Source organism: Anabas testudineus, chromosome 11 (genome assembly GCF_900324465.2).
Source record: "Anabas testudineus chromosome 11, fAnaTes1.2, whole genome shotgun sequence".
Classification (NCBI taxonomy): Eukaryota; Metazoa; Chordata; class Actinopteri; order Anabantiformes; family Anabantidae; genus Anabas; species Anabas testudineus.
In genome coordinates, this window is record NC_046620.1 from 7,717,493 (window position 1) to 7,738,745 (window position 21,253).

At 40.5% G+C, this 21,253-nt stretch overlaps 4 protein-coding genes and 1 non-coding gene across 5 annotated transcripts; 1 reads left to right on the forward strand and 4 right to left on the reverse strand.

The window, feature by feature from the left end:
- Window positions 1-228: 228 nt before the first annotated feature.
- Window positions 229-3,724, reverse strand: nrm (nurim). Its single transcript, XM_026346568.1, has 4 exons — window positions 3,518-3,724; window positions 2,329-2,522; window positions 1,780-1,956; window positions 229-1,635 (listed from the first exon to the last, which is right to left on the reverse strand). The coding sequence occupies exons 1-4, from the start codon at window positions 3,666-3,668 to the stop codon at window positions 1,318-1,320; spliced, it is 840 nt and encodes a 279-aa protein (XP_026202353.1). The 5' UTR covers window positions 3,669-3,724; the 3' UTR covers window positions 229-1,317.
- On the reverse strand, window positions 3,177-3,249 carry trnak-cuu. The gene has a single exon. It is a non-coding gene; the product is annotated as a tRNA-Lys (tRNA).
- A 635-nt stretch (window positions 3,725-4,359) lies between the features above and the next one.
- Window positions 4,360-6,617, reverse strand: limd1b (LIM domains containing 1b). The gene is made up of 8 exons (XM_026349333.1): window positions 6,554-6,617; window positions 6,022-6,270; window positions 5,836-5,937; window positions 5,565-5,632; window positions 5,381-5,443; window positions 5,170-5,300; window positions 4,959-5,010; window positions 4,360-4,871 (listed from the first exon to the last, which is right to left on the reverse strand). Exons 2-8 carry the CDS (start codon window positions 6,053-6,055, stop codon window positions 4,779-4,781), a joined length of 543 nt encoding a protein of 180 aa, XP_026205118.1. The 5' UTR covers window positions 6,056-6,270; window positions 6,554-6,617; the 3' UTR covers window positions 4,360-4,778.
- A 996-nt stretch (window positions 6,618-7,613) lies between these two features.
- Window positions 7,614-18,177, forward strand: cdcp1b (CUB domain containing protein 1b). The gene is made up of 13 exons (XM_026349217.1): window positions 7,614-7,837; window positions 10,077-10,301; window positions 10,872-11,213; window positions 11,770-11,985; window positions 12,219-12,569; window positions 12,927-13,139; window positions 13,367-13,723; window positions 13,866-14,225; window positions 14,423-14,620; window positions 14,781-15,137; window positions 16,473-16,829; window positions 16,933-17,014; window positions 17,167-18,177. Exons 1-13 carry the CDS (start codon window positions 7,774-7,776, stop codon window positions 17,666-17,668), a joined length of 3,624 nt encoding a protein of 1,207 aa, XP_026205002.1. The 5' UTR covers window positions 7,614-7,773; the 3' UTR covers window positions 17,669-18,177.
- A 1,256-nt stretch (window positions 18,178-19,433) lies between these two features.
- On the reverse strand, window positions 19,434-20,858 carry LOC113154884 (tetranectin-like). Its single transcript, XM_026349304.1, has 3 exons — window positions 20,566-20,858; window positions 20,317-20,415; window positions 19,434-19,840 (listed from the first exon to the last, which is right to left on the reverse strand). Exons 1-3 carry the CDS (start codon window positions 20,660-20,662, stop codon window positions 19,434-19,436), a joined length of 603 nt encoding a protein of 200 aa, XP_026205089.1. The 5' UTR covers window positions 20,663-20,858.
- Window positions 20,859-21,253: the final 395 nt, after the last annotated feature.

Sequence of the window (21,253 nt, forward strand, 5' to 3'; positions counted from 1 at the left end):
AGAACCTCTAAGTAAAATGAAGTCCAACACTTCTGTGATACCTTTACTACACCCACCAGAATAAGTGTTCAGACCTTATTTCAACAAGTGAATAAAACATAATCCAATCATCTATTTTGAAAATATCGAAATACACCTTTATTGTGTCCAAATTTGGTGTTGTCATGCTCTTTACTGCTGAAAGTTGAAATCTAATGGAAACAAATGCATTTATTTATGCAACAAAAAAGAAAAGTTGAACGCCTCACACACATCAGACCTAAAGGATTTGGCTTTTCACATTTATTAAACATGGTCTTGAAAATACTGAACATTAGTAATATTATTAGTTTTACGGTGATGCAGATATGCAGACATGGGACATTCTGTGTGCATGTAAAATCAAAGGTCACGGGTTTGACAGTTAATTAAGAAAAATACTGATCACTTGTATTATAAAGTACAGTGCAACTTGCAACAGTGGTTTACTTGACATTACTGCAGAAGCCTCCACAACATGAACGAGAAGAATCACATTCAGAATTTTACAAATGCCAAAGTGTAGTTAAGTGTAGGAAAGTTTCACTAAAGCTGCTAATCGTGAAAAATAAAGCTGCACTTTAGTTTTTTTGAGTATGTCAGAAATACATCCTCTTACAGGGACAATTAAATTAAGAATTAATATACAGAGAAATGCAGTGGAAATATGCTTTCAGGTACAGGCCTGTAACAGCCTATATAAACAAAAAAAGTTGGCCTCAGTGCAGATACATCAGTATCTAGGACACTATATCATAATATTAATATCAAATGCAAATACAGTATTTGGCACTTTTTTGCGTCATCCTCACATATTTTTTTTTATGTGCAAGCTAAAATGTGATTAAAAGCTGTCACTAGTTTATCTGTCAGAGAGCACTGCCTGTATCATGTTCACAGTAAAAAAAAAAAATACAGTAAAACAAACCTGAAGGATGCACATCAAATGGTGCTGTACATGTTTTTATGAATAAAATGTAAATCTGTGGTCAGATTTGTCAAAAATCTGACAACCATCAGATTATACACACTATTACACAAAATAAAACATTTTGGAAACTTTTTCAAATCTAAATATTAATTAGATAGAAATATCAATAAAACTAAAATGTTATTTAATACCAGCCACCTGGTTTGTTCAGTGAGCACTAATGAACAGAGCAGTATGTTCTTATTTGGCACAGCAGATGCCAGACTAATAGCAGATCAAGACTCTCAATGTCACTTTTCAAATAATATTTCTGGTTAATGTTAAGACAGTAGTCAGCTTCGCATCACAGCAGTTAGAGGACTTTCACTTCACTTGTTCTTGTGGCTGCTCTCGTCTGTGGTGGTGGCGTCAACGCTGCCCCGGTGTGGCTCCGCAAAGAGTTGCATCTTGCTGTCAAGCTGGACGCAGAGATAGGCTAAATCCTGTTTGTCCAGAGAGTGTGCCAGGGCCAGGTAGGTCGACAGAGTCCCCGCCAGCAGAAGCCTATCCAGGGACAAGGTCGGTAGGAGCCACAGCACGACGCCCAGCTCCAGGCACACCGGGTGGCGGAGATGAGACAGGAGGCGCTGGGCACGGGGCGACTTGTGGGACAGGGGGTCACCTAACCCCAGACACTCATAATACACCTGAGAGAGAAGTGGATGTGTGAGACAGCAGCACCTCTTTCCCTTGAATATCTATATATATTAACTGTCAATTAATCGTAAATATTGTTCTTAAAATATAATTTATGTAAACTAGATTCAGCCCGGTGATTAAGCCTCTGTCACCTGCTTGATGCCCATCAGTTCTGGATAATCAAAGATCATCAGGATGCTGCAGATGATTGCCCAGCAGAGAAAGTGCAGAGAGAAGCAGAGGACAGGGAACCAGACACTCCAGGGTGCATGACGCACCGACCACAGGCAGGGGGCGCCAGTCACTGGCTGCCAGTAACGCATCAGGATCTACAACAGAAGCAAAGAAGAAATGAGACCAAACATAACTTAGAAGATTCAAGTTGAAAAGTGATCACAAGAGATCCTTTCTCCCAGTGACCATTACACTGTACAACTCCTGACAATGATCATAATCGTTATTAATTTGATATTTGTTTTAGGACTTTTGCTGACCTATTTCATCCATCTTTCTTTTCTTTTGAACCAAGAGCAGCAGTAACAAGGCAAAAACACTTCCCCCCTGGTACTAATAAAGTTGTTTCTTTCTTTTCTTTCCTCATTCATATAAAACACATAAATAGAATTGAAAAGCCAATTTTTATTATTGTTCATTATTGCAAAGCAGTATTTTATATTCTTTGAGAGTTAGCAGTGCAGTACCTGGAGTGCCAGTGCAGTAGTGAAGCAGTAGGCCGTCCTGTTTAGGGCTCCCAGCACTGACTGCAGGACCCGTTTGACGGGTGACCAGGCGAGCAGACTGTGCTGTGCGGTGAAGAGAGCCAGCAGCCCCACATCCACAACAAGAGACCTGAGGACCAAGCTGTCCCGCAGGGCCACTGACCACGGTATGGAGTCTTAGATGGGGGCAAACAAGCGACGAGTTGAGTGTTAAACGTTGTGATTATTGCTTTTATTATATAAACAACAATTAAATATTTCATAAAGTATTTATTTTATGTCTTTAAATACACACAAATGTGCTTTCATGTGTGTATCTAACCACAAAACTATTAATCAATGTCAAACAGAAATAGATGAAGCTGTATTGGAGGAACATAAAGTGCTGGTTGATAGAAGATCTAATGTAAATTATTATTGTTTACATATATTCTACATAACTGTCACTCACTAAATCCATTTTGGTTGGAGGTTTTTGCAAAGAAATCTCTGTATTAAAAACCAGAAAATGTTATAATTAATTAATAATTATTACCACATAAGCACTGTAATAATAATAATAAAACAACTGAATGAAGGGAGCAGAAAATCCACACACCTAGATGTGAAAAGAAACAATTAGCTCACAAAATAAAAAAATATGTAGAAAGAATTTGAAAGAAGATTGATTTTGTAGAAACGTAACCGAATGTGGTCTATTTAATAAATAGGAACATCAATTAAAAAGCTGCTGTTAGCTGATGCATTTATTTACAAACTTAAAACAAACTCTTTTAAATGACATAAACTAAATATATATAATAAAGATTCCGTGGGATAGAAAACGTAATCGCCCAACGTGGGGCTCGAACCCACGACCCTGAGATTAAGAGTCTCATGCTCTACCGACTGAGCTAGCCGGGCGCTGACCCCTGGTGGTGCGCAGTCGTCATATCAGGTGTAGCTCCACCAAGTTTGGGTGAAATTTTCCTGACTCTGATGCAACTTTGCAATATTAAGGACCAACTGCAGCAGTCTGACTTGTTGGTAGAAGGAAATGTGTAAATCCCACTTCATTCATTCATGTTGTAAACGTGGTACAGAAACTCACACAGTGGGACCGTGTCCCTGCAACGACTCCCCTGAGGAAGTGGGGTCATTTCCAAACGTGTCCAGGAGTCACGGATCTTACCTTGACACAGACTCGTCTCTCCGGTGATGTTGTGGTAAATGGCTCGAAACGACACAAAGCGGATGAAGTCGGCACCGGACACGAAAACAAACGCAAAGTTTAGCAGCGACACCGCGCAGAGCGCACAGCCGCGCACCGTCACTGACGCCATTTCAATCCGCGCTCCCCCCGCTCGGCAGCTGCTGCGCTGCGGCTTCTTCCGGGACACGGGTCGGTGCCGGTCATTAACGCACCGCGTCGCTGCTGTGCGGTGAGAAGCGGCGGGACAGCTGCAAGCTGCAGGTCGCTTCCCTGGTGGCCTTTGATATCTGAGTTGGCAGGAGCACATAAAAGAATACTAGTGAAAGTATTTGTCTGAAATAGTTACAAGTAGGCTACAAGTACCCTAATGACACCTCTCCAAACTCAAAGTGTCCTACATTCTCCAAAATGTTCTTTGAGTACAAGTACTCCACAAACAAACTGATAAAAGGTATTTTAACATTAATTAACTTTAAATTAAGTTGAAGTGTGAAATGGTCAGACCTTGTTAACTATCATCTATGTACAGATTAAAGGGGGAAATAACTGCAACAACCTTATTTCTGACATTTCCCTTTGGCAAATCAGCAAAATTCATTTATTCTGATTATAAATGTATAATATATATTGACTAAACACCAGTGGAACTATTTATTTATTAGCTTGTGTGCTGTAAACAGTGAATAAACTTTAACAGGTCCAAAATATGACAAGTACAGCACTATACTGACATAAACCATGCTGACTATTCTTCTAAAACCACAAACTAATTAGTAACTTTAGCTGCATAAATAGTGGAGTAAAAAGCACAATGTGTCCATCTGAACTTTGTTGGAGCAAAACTATAAAAATAAGTAATAATAAGTAAACACGCCTCAAAATCTGTTGAGTGAATATATTCAAAGGTGGATTTCTTACTTCAGTAGACGTAGCACAGTGAAGAAATGTTACGGGTCTGTAATCATCATTACTTTATTTCATTATTTGACAGACACAAGTTAAGACCTGGTGTTTAGTGTTTTCCTCAGGGACACTTGAAACAGGAATCGACCCTGAAATGACAGAAATCCGCTCCGACAGTTCTTCCATGAACTTAATTTTACCTGGCAGGTTAATCTGGTCAAGACGTCATTTAAAAGAAATCAGTGCAACATGATGGTGCAAAACAATGAATGAGAGCATAAGTGAGTCACATCATTTAATAAATAACCTCATTTACAAAGTAAAAGACAGCAGGAGGTCAGGCTGCACCTGTCCTCATTAGATCCCCTCCAAAGCACTTCACATGATAATTTCTGTTGAATGATACGACTCGAACAGACTCTGAAGACCCCTGAACATCAACAAAGACAAGGGAAAATGTTGCAAAAGCCCATTTGTGAAATAATGTTATTTTAATTTAAAATTGGCTGCAGCTCACCTCAGCTGGAAGAATCTGTGTTCTGCAGGCGGCACACCAGGGAGCCCGGACCCTGAAACCGTGAGGACGAGTCAACAAACAGCCACAAAAACTGGAAAATTAAGTCAGTCTGGTTGTGACTTTTCACACCTGCAGCCTGTCTAGCAGGGTTTGGTTTAAATGTGACTTAAAGGGCGCGGCTGACTGTGCTGGTGTTGAATGAGAAACTCACCTGTGGTAGTCGCTGACACAGTAAATCCTGCTGTGTGAGTCCACAGCGAAGGGCAGACCCTCCAGGCTCTGTCGGCAGATGACACAGCAGAAGCACGACGGGTGGTAGGATTTCCCACGAGCCTGTAGGACCTGATGGTGCACAGTGAGCTGAGCGTGAGATCTCACAGCACATATGGAGTTGTATTCACAGCGAATTGATAGATATTTACCATGTCCACGATTAAAAAGCCGCAGCTGTTACACACTTCTGGGGATGGATGAACTCCTGAGTGCTACAGGAAATAACAAAACAATTCACCCATTCACTGTGTGGCACATTGCTGTAAATGCTCTCACAGGTTTCTGTCACCTTATAATTCAGCTCAGAGACATTAAAACACAGTGTATTCCTACCAGAAAGTCATCTTCACAATAGATTCCTCCTGACACTGAATAAAAAGGTTTTCCAATGAGCTTTTTACCTAAATATGAAACAACAGACAAGGATCAGGGTGAATGGATGGTTTACTGATGATTCACTTAAAATTTCACTTTCAAATTTTAATTTTTAAATTTAAATTAGGTAAAGGTTCATATTACTCATACAGGATATTTTTTGAAACACCCCTTTGATGAAGTAGATGAGCTGAACAATAATTGCTTTAATAATTTGATGAGTTCTCACTGCAAACAAAGCAGGTGAAACACGTGTCGTGGAATAAATGTCCCATCGCCCGACAGGCTCTTCCTGCACCGTACACCCCTTTATCACATCGTGTGCAGCTTCCTGAACAGAGACCAACACAACACTGTGAGACAAATACTGTGAAAAAAACTATGCTACATGAGAAAATAGTGAGTATTTTCCTACCAAAGTAGAAGTCGGCACTATAACTTAGGTCCATCTCCTCCTGTATTTGTCCCAGCCGAATAGTCCTGCCTGCTGCAGCCCACTGTGCGACAGTCTGGGGTCTAATTTCATGTGCAGACAGCTGTAAGGGGAGCTGCTATCTGACTTTATGGGTGCTGCATTCGGTGCTTTTTGGTCTCTCTGGGGGCAGGAAGTTTTCGGACCCCCTGACTCCTCCAGGGCTGAGTGGGTGGCAACAGGCCAGGTCAACTGGTGTATTTTACAGATGACATTAAGCTCATAAATTAGTACATTAAACTATAATTGCTACTCCTCATGTAGCCAGCATTAGCGCCCTCATGCATACAAATGGAGCATCTGATGTGTCTTTTTGTATTTTCGTCTATGTTTTATTGTTTAAATTAATCTATAAAGATGAATAAAACCATAAACAATTACTGATAACACACTTAGACATGGACAGTGTGTCCAGGATTATCTTATAATACACAGACAATGCCTTATCATTACACACATTCCCCATGAAACTCACTGAGATGAAAGTCTGCAGCACATGTTCGGCTGTCCTGCATCTACAGTAACATGGGAGGGGAGGGGAAACCTGACAGCTGCTGATTCCTCACTGAGGTCCCTTGTTAAGAAACTCTGAAGCTGTCTAAATTCACCACCCCGCCCCCTCTGCATGCTGTCAAACTGGTTCAGCAAATAACACTCTGACAGTGCGTCTGATTGTGCGGCCGTGTGCTTGTCTTTTTGGGGATCAAAGTTCTCACACACAGAGAGAGAGAGAAAGATCAGGAACCTGTGTCACTCCATCTGTGCTGTTTTCTGACGTCATTTAAATGTCAGGGTTTTCATAGAGGTCACAGCTCAGTCCCTAAAACCCCAGGTTTGGTGCCGCAGTTAAGATTTCTCAGTCAAAGTAAGACAACATCAGTTACAGCTAATGTAAGACAAACGTGTTTTTGTGAGTGGTCTTGCCTCCAGGTATGTTTCTGTGCAGGAATGTCTGCGTCATGAGGCGTGTGGAGGCAGGAGAGAGTCATCCGCAGCATGGGAGTGCCATTCACAGTGAGGAGCTGCTGCCAGGCATCAACTAGTATAACATACTAAAAAAAACAAATGACCAAACACACTCTGGTTTCTGGAGCTTGTTGTCCATTCAGACCGGTAATAATAATACTTGAATACCTGAAGACACTTCCATTATTTGTAGTTCAGATAATTTACCTAATTTACTGTTATGGCTATAATGGAGGCACACACACATTATTAAGAGACAGTTATCTATCAGAGTTTGTTAGTGGGATATAAGACCAAGGCATTTCCACTCAGAGCTCTCTTTCCACACCCTTTCTCTGCCTCGTTTTGGGGATACACTGCACCGTGCCAACTATCCTTGGCATGTTTGGGGCTTTATAAATAGGGCGGCCATTGTGCCACACGGCGACGGGAGTCACATGGGGACTTGTTGTAAGCCCAAGCAGTATGTTTTAGCTCTGCTGTGCTTCGGCTCAACGACACGACGTCAGGATTAGATCCTCCCTGTCAAGTTTAGGCAGGTAACTGAACCTGTGCTCCACGCCCTCCGCCGCGCTGTTACGCGCAGGTACTGTGGAGGAGGAAGTGGCTGTCACCGTCGTAGCTGTTGTAGTAATGTCAATGGAAGTGCAGCTGTGTATTTGAGATTAAGCAGCACCCTTTTTCTCTTTACATTTTAAATTTAGGATCAGAAAATCTTCCTTAGCGAGCATGCGGCTCCGTGCGACCTGCGCGCTGCTGGGACTTCTGTTGTTCACAGTCTTCGACGCATCAGGTGAGATCACACAGGTTCATAATCTCTCTCAGCAACAAGCATATGTTGACTTATTGTTTGGTGAGGCTTGGTTACCGATTTCTGCTCCTGCATTTTTGTTTTCAGGTGTTTACACACTTTCACAAAACGTTACTAAACCATCACACTAAACGCCAAAGTGACACAAATTGTGGTTCGAGTCCACGTTGTCCATTAAAACAAAAATGCAGTCGTGTAAAACACGTTGGATCAACTGTGATGTGTTTCAACTCCTGTCTCAACAAATTAAAGAGCAATAGAGCTCAATGAAGCAGCTTTAAACATGACAGATGGAGCTGACAGTAGAAATAAAAGGCTGAGCTCTCAGCCCTGACTTGTAGACCTCCATTTTCCAAAGGTTTATGAGGCATTTTTGGAGCTTCCTGGAGGCTTAGATTGATCATATATTCATTAATGATTGACCAGCAATCTGCTGCTGAGCTAGCACACTGCTTTCTTCCCCACTTAATTCATTTTAAGGGTACAAATGATCAACAATATTGTGAATTTATTCTCGTTTATGTTTGTGGAAATAATCATTTAAATATCAATTTGCCCACTAAATAAGAGTATTAGAACATTTTCAAAGTGTTTACTGTCATAAAAGCCCTCTGAATCATTTTTCCTGTGTTGCTTTCAAGTCCCTGCAAGTTCACACAACAAGTTCCTGGTTTCTTTTTGTGTGCAGCTCCTTGCACAAACCTATAGCAATCTGCCACTGTTGTTAATATAAATTGCAGCAACATGATTCATGCAGATGCTTTGAGAGATCAGTCAGTGTTATTGGAGGAAGGTGTTCATTTGAGTTCAATCCTCGGCCGTGTGTGTTTGGTGATCAACTAATTGCAGAGCTTCAGATATGATCCCGACAAACGTGTGTGTGTGTGTGTGTGTGTGTGTGTGTGTGTGTGTGAAACCAGGTTTGGTTTTGGGATTCCCGCATCTCATCTCACTCAGATTGGGTGATTACGTAACCAAATAGAGTGGTTTCTTTTGAAGTATGTTAATCCCATAAACTGATGAGGTACTTCAATAAAATACTGCACAAATATGGGGCTGTACCACTAAATACAGTGTGTGTAGTACGTATGGGTTCTTAAGTATGTGCGGTTGTGTTTGTGCATGTTTCAACGGTGTATGTGCAGGTTTATGCTTATGTGAACACGTCTTTTCTTGCTTTTCTTTTGTGCATATGGCTTTTCTCTACAATTGGCTCATAATCCAGTTTTGTATTTGTTTATGTGGCAATATTATTAAATTTTTATTATATTTTTTACACATAGTTAAAATGATATTGTTATTTATAATTAGGTTTCTCTAACACGTGTTAATTCCTAATAACATTCCAGTAGAAATGACAATAAAGTCCAAATGAAACTGGGCTTTAGAGTCTGATACCACTGTATATTGCAGTATTATACTTTTTAAGTAATGATACTTACTCATTACTTAAATCTAATGTAACATTCCTGTTCTGTTAATATCTTGCACAAGAATTAAAGTATTTAGATATAAAAGATGAAGGCTGAAGCCCCTAAAGCTGTGCTAAAACCACAGCTGATACCAAAAACAGGGACAGAAACCTAAATTGCAAAGTTGGCTACTGTAGCTTTACGGAAAAGGATGTATACCATTACAGAGACAACAATAGGATTCCTCCGATAATGTAATAAGATAAAGCTGCATGATATCACAGAATCAGCAGCTCGGACTGGTTCAGTCAAAGTGCAGGTGACTCATGAAAAGTCAGGGAATTTGACAGTCTTGATACAACTGAATATATCAAATATCTCGGTGTGGATCCAACAAATGACTGACGTCGCCATCTGTTGAGTTTGCCACTACTGTAAATCACTGTAAGAAGTTTAAAATGATGCATGGATTACTACAATAATTTCAGATTCAATCCTTGATTGATTTATAGCTTAATCAGCCAGTTGTTTCTGCTACGTTCCTACCTCACGGCCCACATGAGACATATTTTTGTGAGAAGTGGTTCTTGTAAATGTGTGTTTGTGCGGTTTCCGAATACTCGACTCCAAATGTGGCAGTCCGTCTAATGATGCCCTCGAACAGCTGCAGATGTGCAACAGAACAGCTCTGGCAGTAATGATCCCTTTTTGCTTTGCTTCATGTGAGAAAAATCAATCTTCACGTTTCACGTCATCTTGCAGTATCTCAGAGGTATTTGTGGCTAACTCCCCCTGATCTGCTTCCACAGTTTGCCTACAGACGGTGGTCCGACCGGACAAAGGCTCGACTGTGACCGTGTCCACTCAGCTGCCTTTGGATCGGTGTGCTGTGTGTACCGTCAGCGGAGTGAATGACACACAGATTTCCTGCCACTCCTCTCTCCCTCTGGTACCTGAGGAGGAGGTTAAATTGCTGTTCAACTGCTCAGAGTCACTTGAACAAACTTACACTGTCACAATAACTCGGACCATCGGTGAGTTCTGAGATGAACATTATCCATTTGAAACACATACACTAAACATATAACAGTTTAGTGTATGTGGATAAAGTCATGATCCGGTCTCTTAACAAAGGTAACTCTTTGCAACTGTTGTGTTAAATGAGTCAGCTTCTCTTACTGATACTAATCCACATTTACATAGACAAAAACACATTTTGTATATTAGCTTCCTCTTATAAAATAATGTTGTCGCAATGATAGCGAGGTCTCAGAATCAATTTGAATTTAATGAACAAAAGACACTTTCAAATTACATTTAGTTTTTTAACATTAAACTCCATTCAGTTCACTTCATGTTTTAATTTGAACATTAAAGTTGAACATCTCTGTGTGTATTTAACACCTTTTTTATATGTACACACATAAGTTATATATTATTTGATTAGGAGTCCCTCTTCTGTGGCCATTTGATTATTTATCGAGAAAATAGTCAACAATTAAATCAGTTTTATTAACATTGTTTCTTTAAAAATTAGCACAACGTGCAGCTGTAGTTAAAATATTAAATGTGTGCATCTCTTCTTGTCTTTAATTGTAATCCAGAATGCACTAAGGATGCCTGCAGCCCCACAACTGTAGAAACTCAACCCTCCATCCTCACAGAGTTCGCCCGAAACTTCACCTGGGAGATTAAAGCACCTGAGAGGACGGTTGTCCGCCTGGACATCCTTGGGGACGGACTGGTGGAGACATCGCTTCCATGCCCTAATGGATTTCAGTATTCGGCAGCCATGTCCAAAACGAACAGCAAAGGCCGCACCGAGTACTGTCGAGGGGGTTCTGTCACTTATTTAGATCTGGTCGATCAGGCCGTGGTGTCTGTGCAGGTCAAACCAAAGACTCAGGTGGAACCCGTGCTGTTTAAGGCCTCTGCCGGACCACTCGGTAAGAAAACAATGTCACAGTACTAACTTATCTAACATAATCTTTTGATTTCAGAGCAGCTGTTGTTCATTAAAGGAGAAGTAAGTAGGTCATAAACACACACACAAGATAGTTTACTGTGATTACAGTATACTGTTTGTATTTACACACAACCAAATTATAACTAGTCAAACTGGTTTGAAATTAGAGATGCATCCTTAGTAAATATAGTGATAACTGTAATGTGTGTGTAATGTGTATTTGGACTTGTGGTGTTCCAGCTTGCACAGACTGTTTACTTTGGGATATGAGACTTGGCGTTGGTAGGTGGATTTTACTTTACAGAGACAGGCTAGTTTTGCTAAGCTAATCTCCCAGCTGTTGTCGGTAGTTTAATATTTATTGTATATTATCTTTTAATATATTTAATGGAAAGAAAAAGAGTACATCCCTAAACTTGTCTTTAGGTGTTAATGTTGTTTAGTAAATCACCAGTTACAAGTCTTGTGACGTTATTTAGATGTAAATGTATTGATTGATCCTGTCTCTCTCACTTTTTGATCTTTAACCCCTTTAGAGGGCAAAACAATGGTAATAACCATGGATTCCGGCACGTCTTTACTCATCAACCGGGATCCCGCAGAACGCGAGTGTGACATATGCTTGAATTTCGGCTCCACTGTAAAATGTAGCTCCAAATCAAAGAGCTTCACCGATGTTGAAAACCTGTCCCTGGAGTTCGTCTGCCTAAAACCTCAGGACGTGTACACTGTGGAGGTCGAGAAGAAAATAGGTGAGAACTGTGGAAATAGGACATAATGTAATTAATTTACTAACAGCATTAGGATAAATTTACATTTAGTCATTTAGAAAAAAATAACTTTAATTAATTATTTCACTAGTAATTTGACTGCATAATTAAATCAGTATTTTAAGAAATCAGTGATTATTTCTCAGTGTTGACCTCCATAGTCTGTCTTTATTAAATACTGTATAAACATGAAACTTATTACTTTCACCCCTCAGATTGTACCACAAGCTCCTGCAGTCCTTCTGTAGGAAAAGCTTATCCCGACCTCTTCAAGGACTTTAAAAGATCCTTCAGATGGGACATTAGTGTCCCAGAGAGAACTGTGTTAACTTTGGACTTTCCTGGGAATGGACTGAAGGAGATTTCTGGAGATGAAAAGTGCCAAGATGGTTTTCAGTATTCAGTGAGTACAGTTAAAAGTGACGGAAGCAGCAAGAATAACATCTACTGCAAAGGCGGAACAGTGTCTCAGCTGGATCTGTATGGGGCGACAACTGTGGCTGTTGAAGTTCCCAAAGGAGGAGACCTGGACCAGAATACATTCAATGTCAAAGCAGCACCAAGAGGCAAGGGCCCTTTCTTTCACTTTGTTCGACACCAGTGAAATATGGCTATTTATGTTTCAGAAAATATGCTGCTCGTAATGGCCTTGTCTGCAAGCTCTCATTCAGCTCATAGACTCAGCTCATAGGATATCACATGAAAAAAACTCTCATATTAGTGCTCGGAGAACATCATGTTCACGATTCACAGGAACAACTGAGGCTGATGATAATATCTTTATCATTACAATATTACTACTTCAGTGACTGTGACATATGCTGTTGAAAAATATTTCATGTTTATTATTGAGCATATGAAACTCTGAGAAACACAGGGTCCGTGGTCTGATCAGTTTATCATTCTTCCCATTTTCTATATAGGTGGGAGAACAATGTCTGTGACCCCTGACCCCAAAACTTCGATCATCATCAGCAGGGTGACCAGTGAGCCCGACTGCAGTGTGTGTGTGAAGACGCCCAAACAGACATGTGACCCAAAACGCCAAAAAATTACTGATCCTGGCAAAACCTCAGTAGAGTTTACTTGTCCTCGACCTCAGGATATTTACAGTGTGGAGATCAACAGACAAATCGGTATGAAGATTTGAATTCCCATCGAAGCCTTTTTCATTATCGCTTCACCAGTATTGTTGATATCAATAATTTTAAATTGTTTCTCTTTGTTGAACTTGACATTAGGTCACGAAATTAATTTCCAAATCACGTTACTGACAGTTTTTCAAGGTTTATCAAAACTGTTATTGGATGTTTTTAAAAACTAAATCATCATCTCTAAAATCTTCCATCTCTGTAAACTTCAGACTGCACCGCCGTCTCCTGCTCCGGTGACATTGTTCAGGCCGAGACCACTTTGTTCCCCGACTTCAACCGGACCTTCACTTGGGACCTGAAAGTTGTCTCTACCCGGACCTTCCAACTGGACTTCCCAGAAACGGGAATGCGACAGATTCCCAAAGAGGAGACTTGTCCAGATGAGCACACATACTCTCTCATTACCTATCTGCGCACTGGTCCCGCAGCTATTGGGACTTTTTGTAAAGGCGGACCTGTGACCACTATCCTGGCTCGCTACAAGGGCCGCGTGTCTCTGCAAGTGTCTGCGAACCAGAAGCTGGAGCCTGTTGATTTCAAACTTACCGTTGGACCTGAGAGCACCTGTAAGTTAGTTATATATTCGTGTGTCATGACAATATTTGGTCATACAGGGTTTATATCACTGTTAAATAGAATTAATTACATTTAAAGGAGCTCTGGCTCATCAGTGTATAACCACAGTATTCTCTCCTTGTTTCTCTGCAGTGATCGCTATAGTGAAAGTGAATCTACCGCGAGGAGTCTCAGACACAGACTTCCTCACGCCCAACTATCCTGACAGTTTCCCCGATAAACAGCAGATGCAGTGGAACTTCACAGTGCCTGCCATGCACAACTACACAGTGCACTTTCGTAAACACACTGATCCAGAGTGCATCAAAAATGACGTGGAGGTCGAGTACCTGAAAGAGGACAAGAAGCCGACCAAACTGACTGTGACGGATCCTCAGCCGAAGCATGAGCAGGGCAACTTCAACATGGTGCTGAGGAACTGTGAAACCAACACAACGCTGCAAGGACTCAGCTTGAACTACAGGGTCTCTGTAATGAGGAGCGGACATCCAGGTAGAGTAGTAACAGCTGGGACTCACAGTAGATTGGTGGATCCAAAACATCAGATTAGATTGTGGTCTATAGAGCTACTGTACGTGAGTCCAAATTAACATTCAGTAAATCATCCTCTGCATCAACATGTGGCGGGAGCTATGATAAAATGTCACAATAAAACAACAAATCACTTTTTCCAATCATCTTCTTCTCAGTTCTGTGTTCGGTGGATCTCACCAAGCAGCAGGGAGTGTCCCTGCAGATAGAGAAAATCACCTCTGATCCCTATTGTGAGATGAGCGTTAACTCCAAGGTTGAAGAGAAGATAAACGTAGCTGAAGGCACAAAGGCCGAGCTCTCCTTCCTCGACTGTCTAAAGGAAGACATGCGCCTGACTGCCAGTGAAGTAATAGGTAAGATGATTTTTATATTCTGTATATTTGTTTGCTTCCTGAGATTTGAATAAGTCATACAAACATAATGATATTTCAAAACTATTCCTTTAAGTCTGTGTGTTTAAGTGTGTTCCTTTAGGTGGACGCCCAGTCTCATTTTGTGTCTTTTTAACAACAGGGTGCCAAAATGTGTCGTCATGCCCTGCATCTTCCCTCACTGTGCCCAAATTGGATTCCTGTCTCCCGATGCCCCTTCACAGTTTTACCTGGCACATCAACGTCCCTGAGGAAAGCACAGTGGAGCTGGTGTCGCCCACAGGGAGTCTCCGACAGTCCCTGCCGGGCCAGGAGTGCAATCAGACAGTTTCACTGACTCTGACAGATGAGGACGGGGTGTCTGTTGGAGATTTCTGCTCTGATGGAATAATCCAGAAGGTTCAGGTGCACACCAACATCTCCATCACAGCCAAAGCTCGTGACTTCAGGAAGACCACTGGGCCTTTTCTCAATGTCAGCTTCAGTCAGGAGATCTCAGGTAAAACAGCTGCAGCTAATGATTATTTTTTATTGTCCTGGTTAATTGATTATTGATTATTTTGCATAGAATGACCACTATAATAATAGACTGGACAGTGAATAATGTTAACAGACACCTGAGTTAGGGCTACAACAACATTGATTCTAATGGAGAAAAAAAATATATAACATAAATCTAGGCTATTAATAAATGACCATCTAGACATCCCTTATGTGCACTGGAATTCCTGTATGACTATTTCTATGTACTATTTCTGCACTTCCTTTGTAGATTAATAAACCTAAAGCTAAATATATATATATTCTAAAGATATTTAGTTGACTATTATAGATAATAAGGAAAAAGAGCAAATTTGTGGCATTTTTGCTGGAAACATTACAAATCACAACAAACAAAAACAACAATTCAATGTGGCTCTAATGTACTTTTTAATGGTTCATAATGACATTACAAATTTCTTAAAGGTTAAGTAGTACGTTAAGTAGATTTAGTAATAACAAGAATAATACCATAAATATATTGGTAGTTGCACGTGTTTTTCCGTCTATGATAAGTCAAAATGTCTTCTGTGAAAAGCATTTTTAAAATTAAGGGAATTAACTAACTGTTAATTAGGGAAGAGTGATGTGAGTGATCTGATGTGACTGTTGCAAGAAAAGACAGACAGGGATTAAGATCAGAGCAGCTACAACTGAAGGGAAATGAAAATTATTTTGCGGATCTAAAGTCTTAAAACCTGGAACAAAAGAACAGTTATCCGCTGTATCTCAGTGTTTACAGCTCTTTTTGTTGCCTACGGGACGGATATCAGTTCATGTTGATTTAAATTAAATTCAGCAACAAAAACTGTTGCTGAACTTTATTTTATTACTTTAATTGTTAGTTGTACTGTTGGGATCTTCTATTCATCAGTAACTGAATGCAACAAGTTCAGACATGTTTTCACAGTGTTTGTTTTCAATTCTTCGGAAGAGTAGAAGTGCAGTGGAGGAGACGGAGAAGGATAACTGGATAGACTGCTACACCCAGAAAATAATGATCAAAATGACTGCAACATCTTTTATATTTCATTATATTCTAAAATAAAAAACATAAACATAAAAAAGTATTAAAACAAATTATCTTTATATTTATAAATTTATAATTGATCATTTATTTTGTTGGGTTCTTGTCCTCATCATCATCAACTTGTTCTTTTCTAACTAAAACCAAATGAAACTTTTTGATTTTAAATTCCACACAGGGGCACTGTTGTATCACAAATGTTAGAGACAACCTTTTAAATTTAACGAACAGCAGAGATTCATCATCATTTCGCCGCTCCCTTTACAGAGACCATTATTTACAGAGTCACTCCTAAGATGTCGTCTCCGACTGTGCTGGCCACCCCCAACTGGCCTCAGGGTATGACTTCCTTCTCCTCCGCGTCCTGGATCCTCACTCTGCCGAGCCAGTACCAGGCAGATATACAGTTTGTCAATGTCAGCCAGCCCAGATGCCAGGAGGGGCACACAGGCATCACGGTGAAGATGCTGGGCTACGAGGAGGAGATGCTGAGCCACAGGGAGGACGATCCGCCGCCAAAGACGCTATCAGTCCCGGAGAGTTTCTATCTCAACATGTCCAACTGTGTACCAGAGGAGGGAAGCTTCGGTGTGCTGACCAAAATCGTCCTGCAGAAGACATCCAGTAAGCAAACACTTGTCTAGGCCTTTAACACACAGACACACATACGGAAATAAATAAATGAATGAAAACCATATTCTACCATTTTGTCTTTTGTCCTCCACAGATCTCTTGCCCATCATCCTCGGGATAGCAGGAGCTTTTTTGCTGTTGCTGATACTGCTGGTTGTAATATGTGTTGTCATGAAGTGAGTAGAAAAACTCTTTATCAAACTATTTATAAGTGACACTTACTTATATTAAAGTAAACTTATTTTTTTTGCTTAGTTTGTTTTTAATTATTATTATATTTGTATCCGGCAACTTATTTTCTGTGGTCTGCCTTCATTCTTTCAAACAGGAAAAAGAAAAAAGCAAGGACGAACAAGGACTCGTCCATCTACATGGGCAAAGGGAATATCTTCCGCCCAGGCGACAACCACTTCACCAAAAGCCGATCTGAAAACAACTCCCACATCTACCAATCCATAGATGACGCGATGGTGTACGGACACCTGCTGAATAAGTCCAACTACGCCGACAACTTGCCAGACCACTTCAAAGGGATGCAGGTGGACTCTTATCGCACATTTACAGGCCCCGTTGACGGGTCGCTGCCTGTAATCCAAGAACCTGAGCCAGAGCCAGAGATGGACCTGTACAAGCCATTGGACCCCTCTGAGACATTCATCCCCTCCCGTCCACGCACTCCCATTGACCGACAGGACAGCCTCATATTCCAGGACCGCAGGATGATGGACAATGAGCTGTACACGTTCAAGAGCACCGGGGAAATAAATACGATCCAGCTGTTTGATGTTAACCCTGAGCCACAGTGGCAGATGACAGAGGAGTCCTTGTAGTGGGTTCAGACTGGTAACTGCATGATGGACCACTGTTACTCAGGTCTCTGACTGTACCCACGTGAACTCAGGTACTCCGAGGTTGATTCACTTCTAAATGTGGCGTATTTTCAGAGCTCAAGCTTAAACAGCCGAACCTGTGATCCTAATCTTTAATTAAAGGAATAGTTCGAAAAAACATATAGCATGTTAATTAATGAGCTTTAGGTGAATTTCTTTTAGCATTTTGACCCTTTTCCAGCCTCATTTTAAGTTATGTTTGTGATGTAAGACATCTAGCTCTGCAACAAAATGCCGAACTATTCCTTTAATGTTGGATTTAGTTTTATTAAATCACTGCCCATGTGGCATGTGTTCAGGAGCATAGACTATGAAAAATGTGCCTCTTGTCGTTGTTTGTTGTTATTGTTGTTTTTATATTTTTACTAGTCTTTTTTTCAAGAGATGTGGTTTTATTTGCCTGTAAATATGATTAAGTATTTTCTGTCCATTAAATTCTATGAAAACAGTTTGATGAGAAACTGTTTACTTCTTCGTGCACAGACTTCCATGACACTCTAAAGCAGTGACATGTAATTTTCCCTCTTATGGTGAAACTGGAAAACTCTGGATGGTGAAAAAAGTTTCCACAGGAACTTCAGCCATAAGTGAGGGCGGAGTGTGGAGACTCCAGATTTCTGCAAACAAAACATTAAAATGACAAAACTACTGGTTAAAGAAAACCAGAATTGTGAAGGTGCCACTTTGCAACTGTGACGTTTCTTATTATCTTTTTTACAAAACAATCAATTGATTGTTCAGCAAATTAATCTGTGATCGCAGATCTGTGAGCAGCACGATGGCTAAAATGACCTAATAATCAGCTAATGACTAAAGTGTTGCATTCAAGTGACATGTACATAATACCTTTTCTGCATCCTCTCATCTCATACTTCTAATTTCTGAAGTGTATTTTCTTGATGATACTTTTACTTCACTAACACCTTTAAAAGTATGGGTTTTGCATGCAATAGAGTTTTTCTACAGTGCAGAACTGTAAGTTATGTACAGTTGGCTTTTGATTTATGAACACAAAAAAAGATGGGAAGGGGTTTTCATAGTTTATTGATGTTCATTTTCAGGTTACATGAGGCTACAAATTATAGGAGACTGCAAGACAAGCAAACTGAAATCATATCCGCTGATTGAAGAATGAGCTACTTTAAATGCAATTGTTACTTATATTAATCTGGCTCTATGTGAGTCGTGTCCAGTATTTAGCTGTGAATGATGCCCCAGTTTAAACCAGTGGTTCTCGACCAGTAAGTCGCTGCTGTGAGGAGAGTTTGTAGAAAGTGCCAGCACCTACACACAACTTTTTACTAAAGCAACCCTGGTATTTTAAACGATGAACATCCAGTGTCGTTTGAATGTTCTTTGAAAAGTTTTGTACTGTAAAAAGAGAAGATGTACATACGTCTAACAGAAGTCACTGATGTGTTTGGAAGAGATAATGTCCCACGATCTGTTCTTATCCTCAACTGAACTGTGTTTGTTTTATTGTGACCACTAGGAATGCTGCAAATGACATATCATCAGATCAAATTTTGTCAAAAAAACTCATGCAGCTAACCTTTAGATTTGATTGTGGTCCTGATGCAAAACCAGCTGAGAACCACTGGCTTAAGAGCTCATTTTAGATAAGCATGTTAAGAGGCACTGCAGCGAGAGTACACAGACAAAGCAGCTGTAACTATGCTCAGCGTCTAGGATGAGATAAATGTGATCAAACAATGTTGAACTGGCAGACAGAAGGCTTCTTCTCACCACAGTTCTCAGAAAACCACTTTCCTTGGGAGGCCCCGGACAGAACGGCACAGTTCTGGGACTTGCCACCCTCTGGCTGAGGGGACAAAGAATCGGATGTGTCCCAGTTTGTGTACGGGATGCTGTGTCCGGTGTGGTCCACCCAGGTGCCCTCAGTCGCCATGTTGTTGATGCCGAGCCAGATCTCCTCATCCCGGCCAATGCTCTGACGAATGTAGTCTCTGAGTTGGTCGCTCTCATCGCTGGACGTTGGCGTGCTGAGGACACCGCCCATGGCGTTACAGTCTTCACTGGCAGTGGAAAAAGTCTTCGGCAGAGGGTCCGGCAGGTAACACTTTCTATGGATCTTTGTACCTTTCAAACAGACTGAAAAATAAAAAATAAAGGGAGGAGATGGTGACTCAGTGAAATTTTATTAATATGTAAATAAAACATAAGACAAGATACAAGAACAAGATTTTCAGTAGTAATCAGAAGAAGAGAACAGTCACAGTAACAACAATGAATAACGGGATGAGAAAAAGCAGCTTTTTATCTGCTAATTAATTAGTCAGCTGCAGATTTGTGGATTTGTACCAACAACTGGAAATCATTGTGTGTCTACTGACATAATTCTCACAGAATAAAATGTGCAAAAGAAATGAGCTATAAAAAATAAAGTGGTGAAACACAGGAAAGGGATATTAAGCACTGATTGACATGCAGTAGCCAGATTGGTGAATTAAACATGCTTTAAAAAAAAAAATATATATATATATATAAATAGAGAGAGAGAGAGAGAGAGAGAGAGAGACCTTAGTAGAGGAATAATTTATGCGCATATATGCTAATATAGGTTTTACCTGTGTGCAGAGCCTGGTGTTCCTTCAGTATGTTGACCTCCAGGATAATGTTGTTGATCTGTTTCTGTAGAGCCTCAATGGCAGAGTCCTTTGTTGGTTCTTTTGTTAATTCTTTTGTTGGTTCTGAGTAAAACAACATCAGGGAAATGTAGGCAACTAAATGTGTGTATGAACAAAACTTTTAAGAATATTGGAATAATATCTTTTCTCATAAATATTTAAGTATCGTATATCAGATGTATAATCTACCTTTTTTAACCATCTTCTTCTTTTGTTGTAACTCCTGAAATGAGCAGTTCACCAGTAGTAGTACACCCACCAGCACACACACTCCTTTGAACGCCATGGTTAGACCTGTTGAATGCTGCTTCTCCAAAGTGGACGCCTGCAATTTATCTCTTACAGTCTCCCTTTCTCACACCCTCCCCTCTCATTCTTGAGAGCAGGGAAAAATACTTTAGCTGCCATTTGCAGGAACAACAATCCGACCTCAGGAGCCTTAAAGGAGCTGTTAGGTGGTCTGTGTCTGCATTTGTGTCATCATCTGGCTCCAGAGAATTCATGTGGAAGACCAGTGCTACCCTGAGCCAGGTCTGGAGAGCAGGTGGAGACAGGACGACACAGCGTGAAAGGGCTGAGACATAATAATGTATGAAAAACAAACACTGAGTTTAAAAGCCTAAATTACTTAATTTCAGATTAATTTCACTCAGAGGAAGGTTTAAAACATAAGTCTCCTAAAAGCTGGCCAAAAAGTCCTTAGTCTGTGCCTCATTTTGAAAGATTTTAGTATTTTCAGGTGTTGTGGCAACAATGAGGCAGTGAAATAGAAAACTCATTAATCACAATCTACGACGTGTCGGAGATCATCACTATATTGTACCTGTGCTTCATTTTATAAATCCGTCTCTGAAGTCAGTCAAACTCTAAAATGTCC

Excerpts from the sequence above, each read along its gene's own strand:
- cdcp1b (XM_026349217.1), top strand. The coding sequence starts at position 7,774 with ATGCGGCTCCGTGCGACCTGCGCGCTGCTGGGACTTCTGTTGTTCACA. Across the intron at positions 7,838-10,076 it reads CACAGTCTTCGACGCATCAG|TTTGCCTACAGACGGTGGTC; the intron begins GTGAGATCACAC and ends CTGCTTCCACAG. Across the intron at positions 14,621-14,780 it reads GACTGCCAGTGAAGTAATAG|GGTGCCAAAATGTGTCGTCA; the intron begins GTAAGATGATTT and ends TTTTAACAACAG.
- LOC113154884 (XM_026349304.1), bottom strand. The coding sequence starts at position 20,662 with ATGGCGTTCAAAGGAGTGTGTGTGCTGGTGGGTGTACTACTACTGGTG. Across the intron at positions 20,416-20,565 it reads GAAGAAGATGGTTAAAAAAG|AACCAACAAAGGACTCTGCC; the intron begins GTAGATTATACA and ends AATTAACAAAAG. Across the intron at positions 19,841-20,316 it reads ACACCAGGCTCTGCACACAG|TCTGTTTGAAAGGTACAAAG; the intron begins GTAAAACCTATA and ends TTTATTTTTCAG.
- nrm (XM_026346568.1), bottom strand. The coding sequence starts at position 3,668 with ATGGCGTCAGTGACGGTGCGCGGCTGTGCGCTCTGCGCGGTGTCGCTG. Across the intron at positions 2,523-3,517 it reads AGAGACGAGTCTGTGTCAAG|ACTCCATACCGTGGTCAGTG; the intron begins GTAAGATCCGTG and ends CCCCCATCTAAG. Across the intron at positions 1,636-1,779 it reads AACTGATGGGCATCAAGCAG|GTGTATTATGAGTGTCTGGG; the intron begins GTGACAGAGGCT and ends CTTCTCTCTCAG.
- limd1b (XM_026349333.1), bottom strand. The coding sequence starts at position 6,055 with ATGGACCTAAGTTATAGTGCCGACTTCTACTTTG. Across the intron at positions 5,633-5,835 it reads TTTCACCTGCTTTGTTTGCA|GTAAAAAGCTCATTGGAAAA; the intron begins GTGAGAACTCAT and ends TTTCATATTTAG. Across the intron at positions 5,301-5,380 it reads GCTTTTTAATCGTGGACATG|GTCCTACAGGCTCGTGGGAA; the intron begins GTAAATATCTAT and ends GTGCACCATCAG.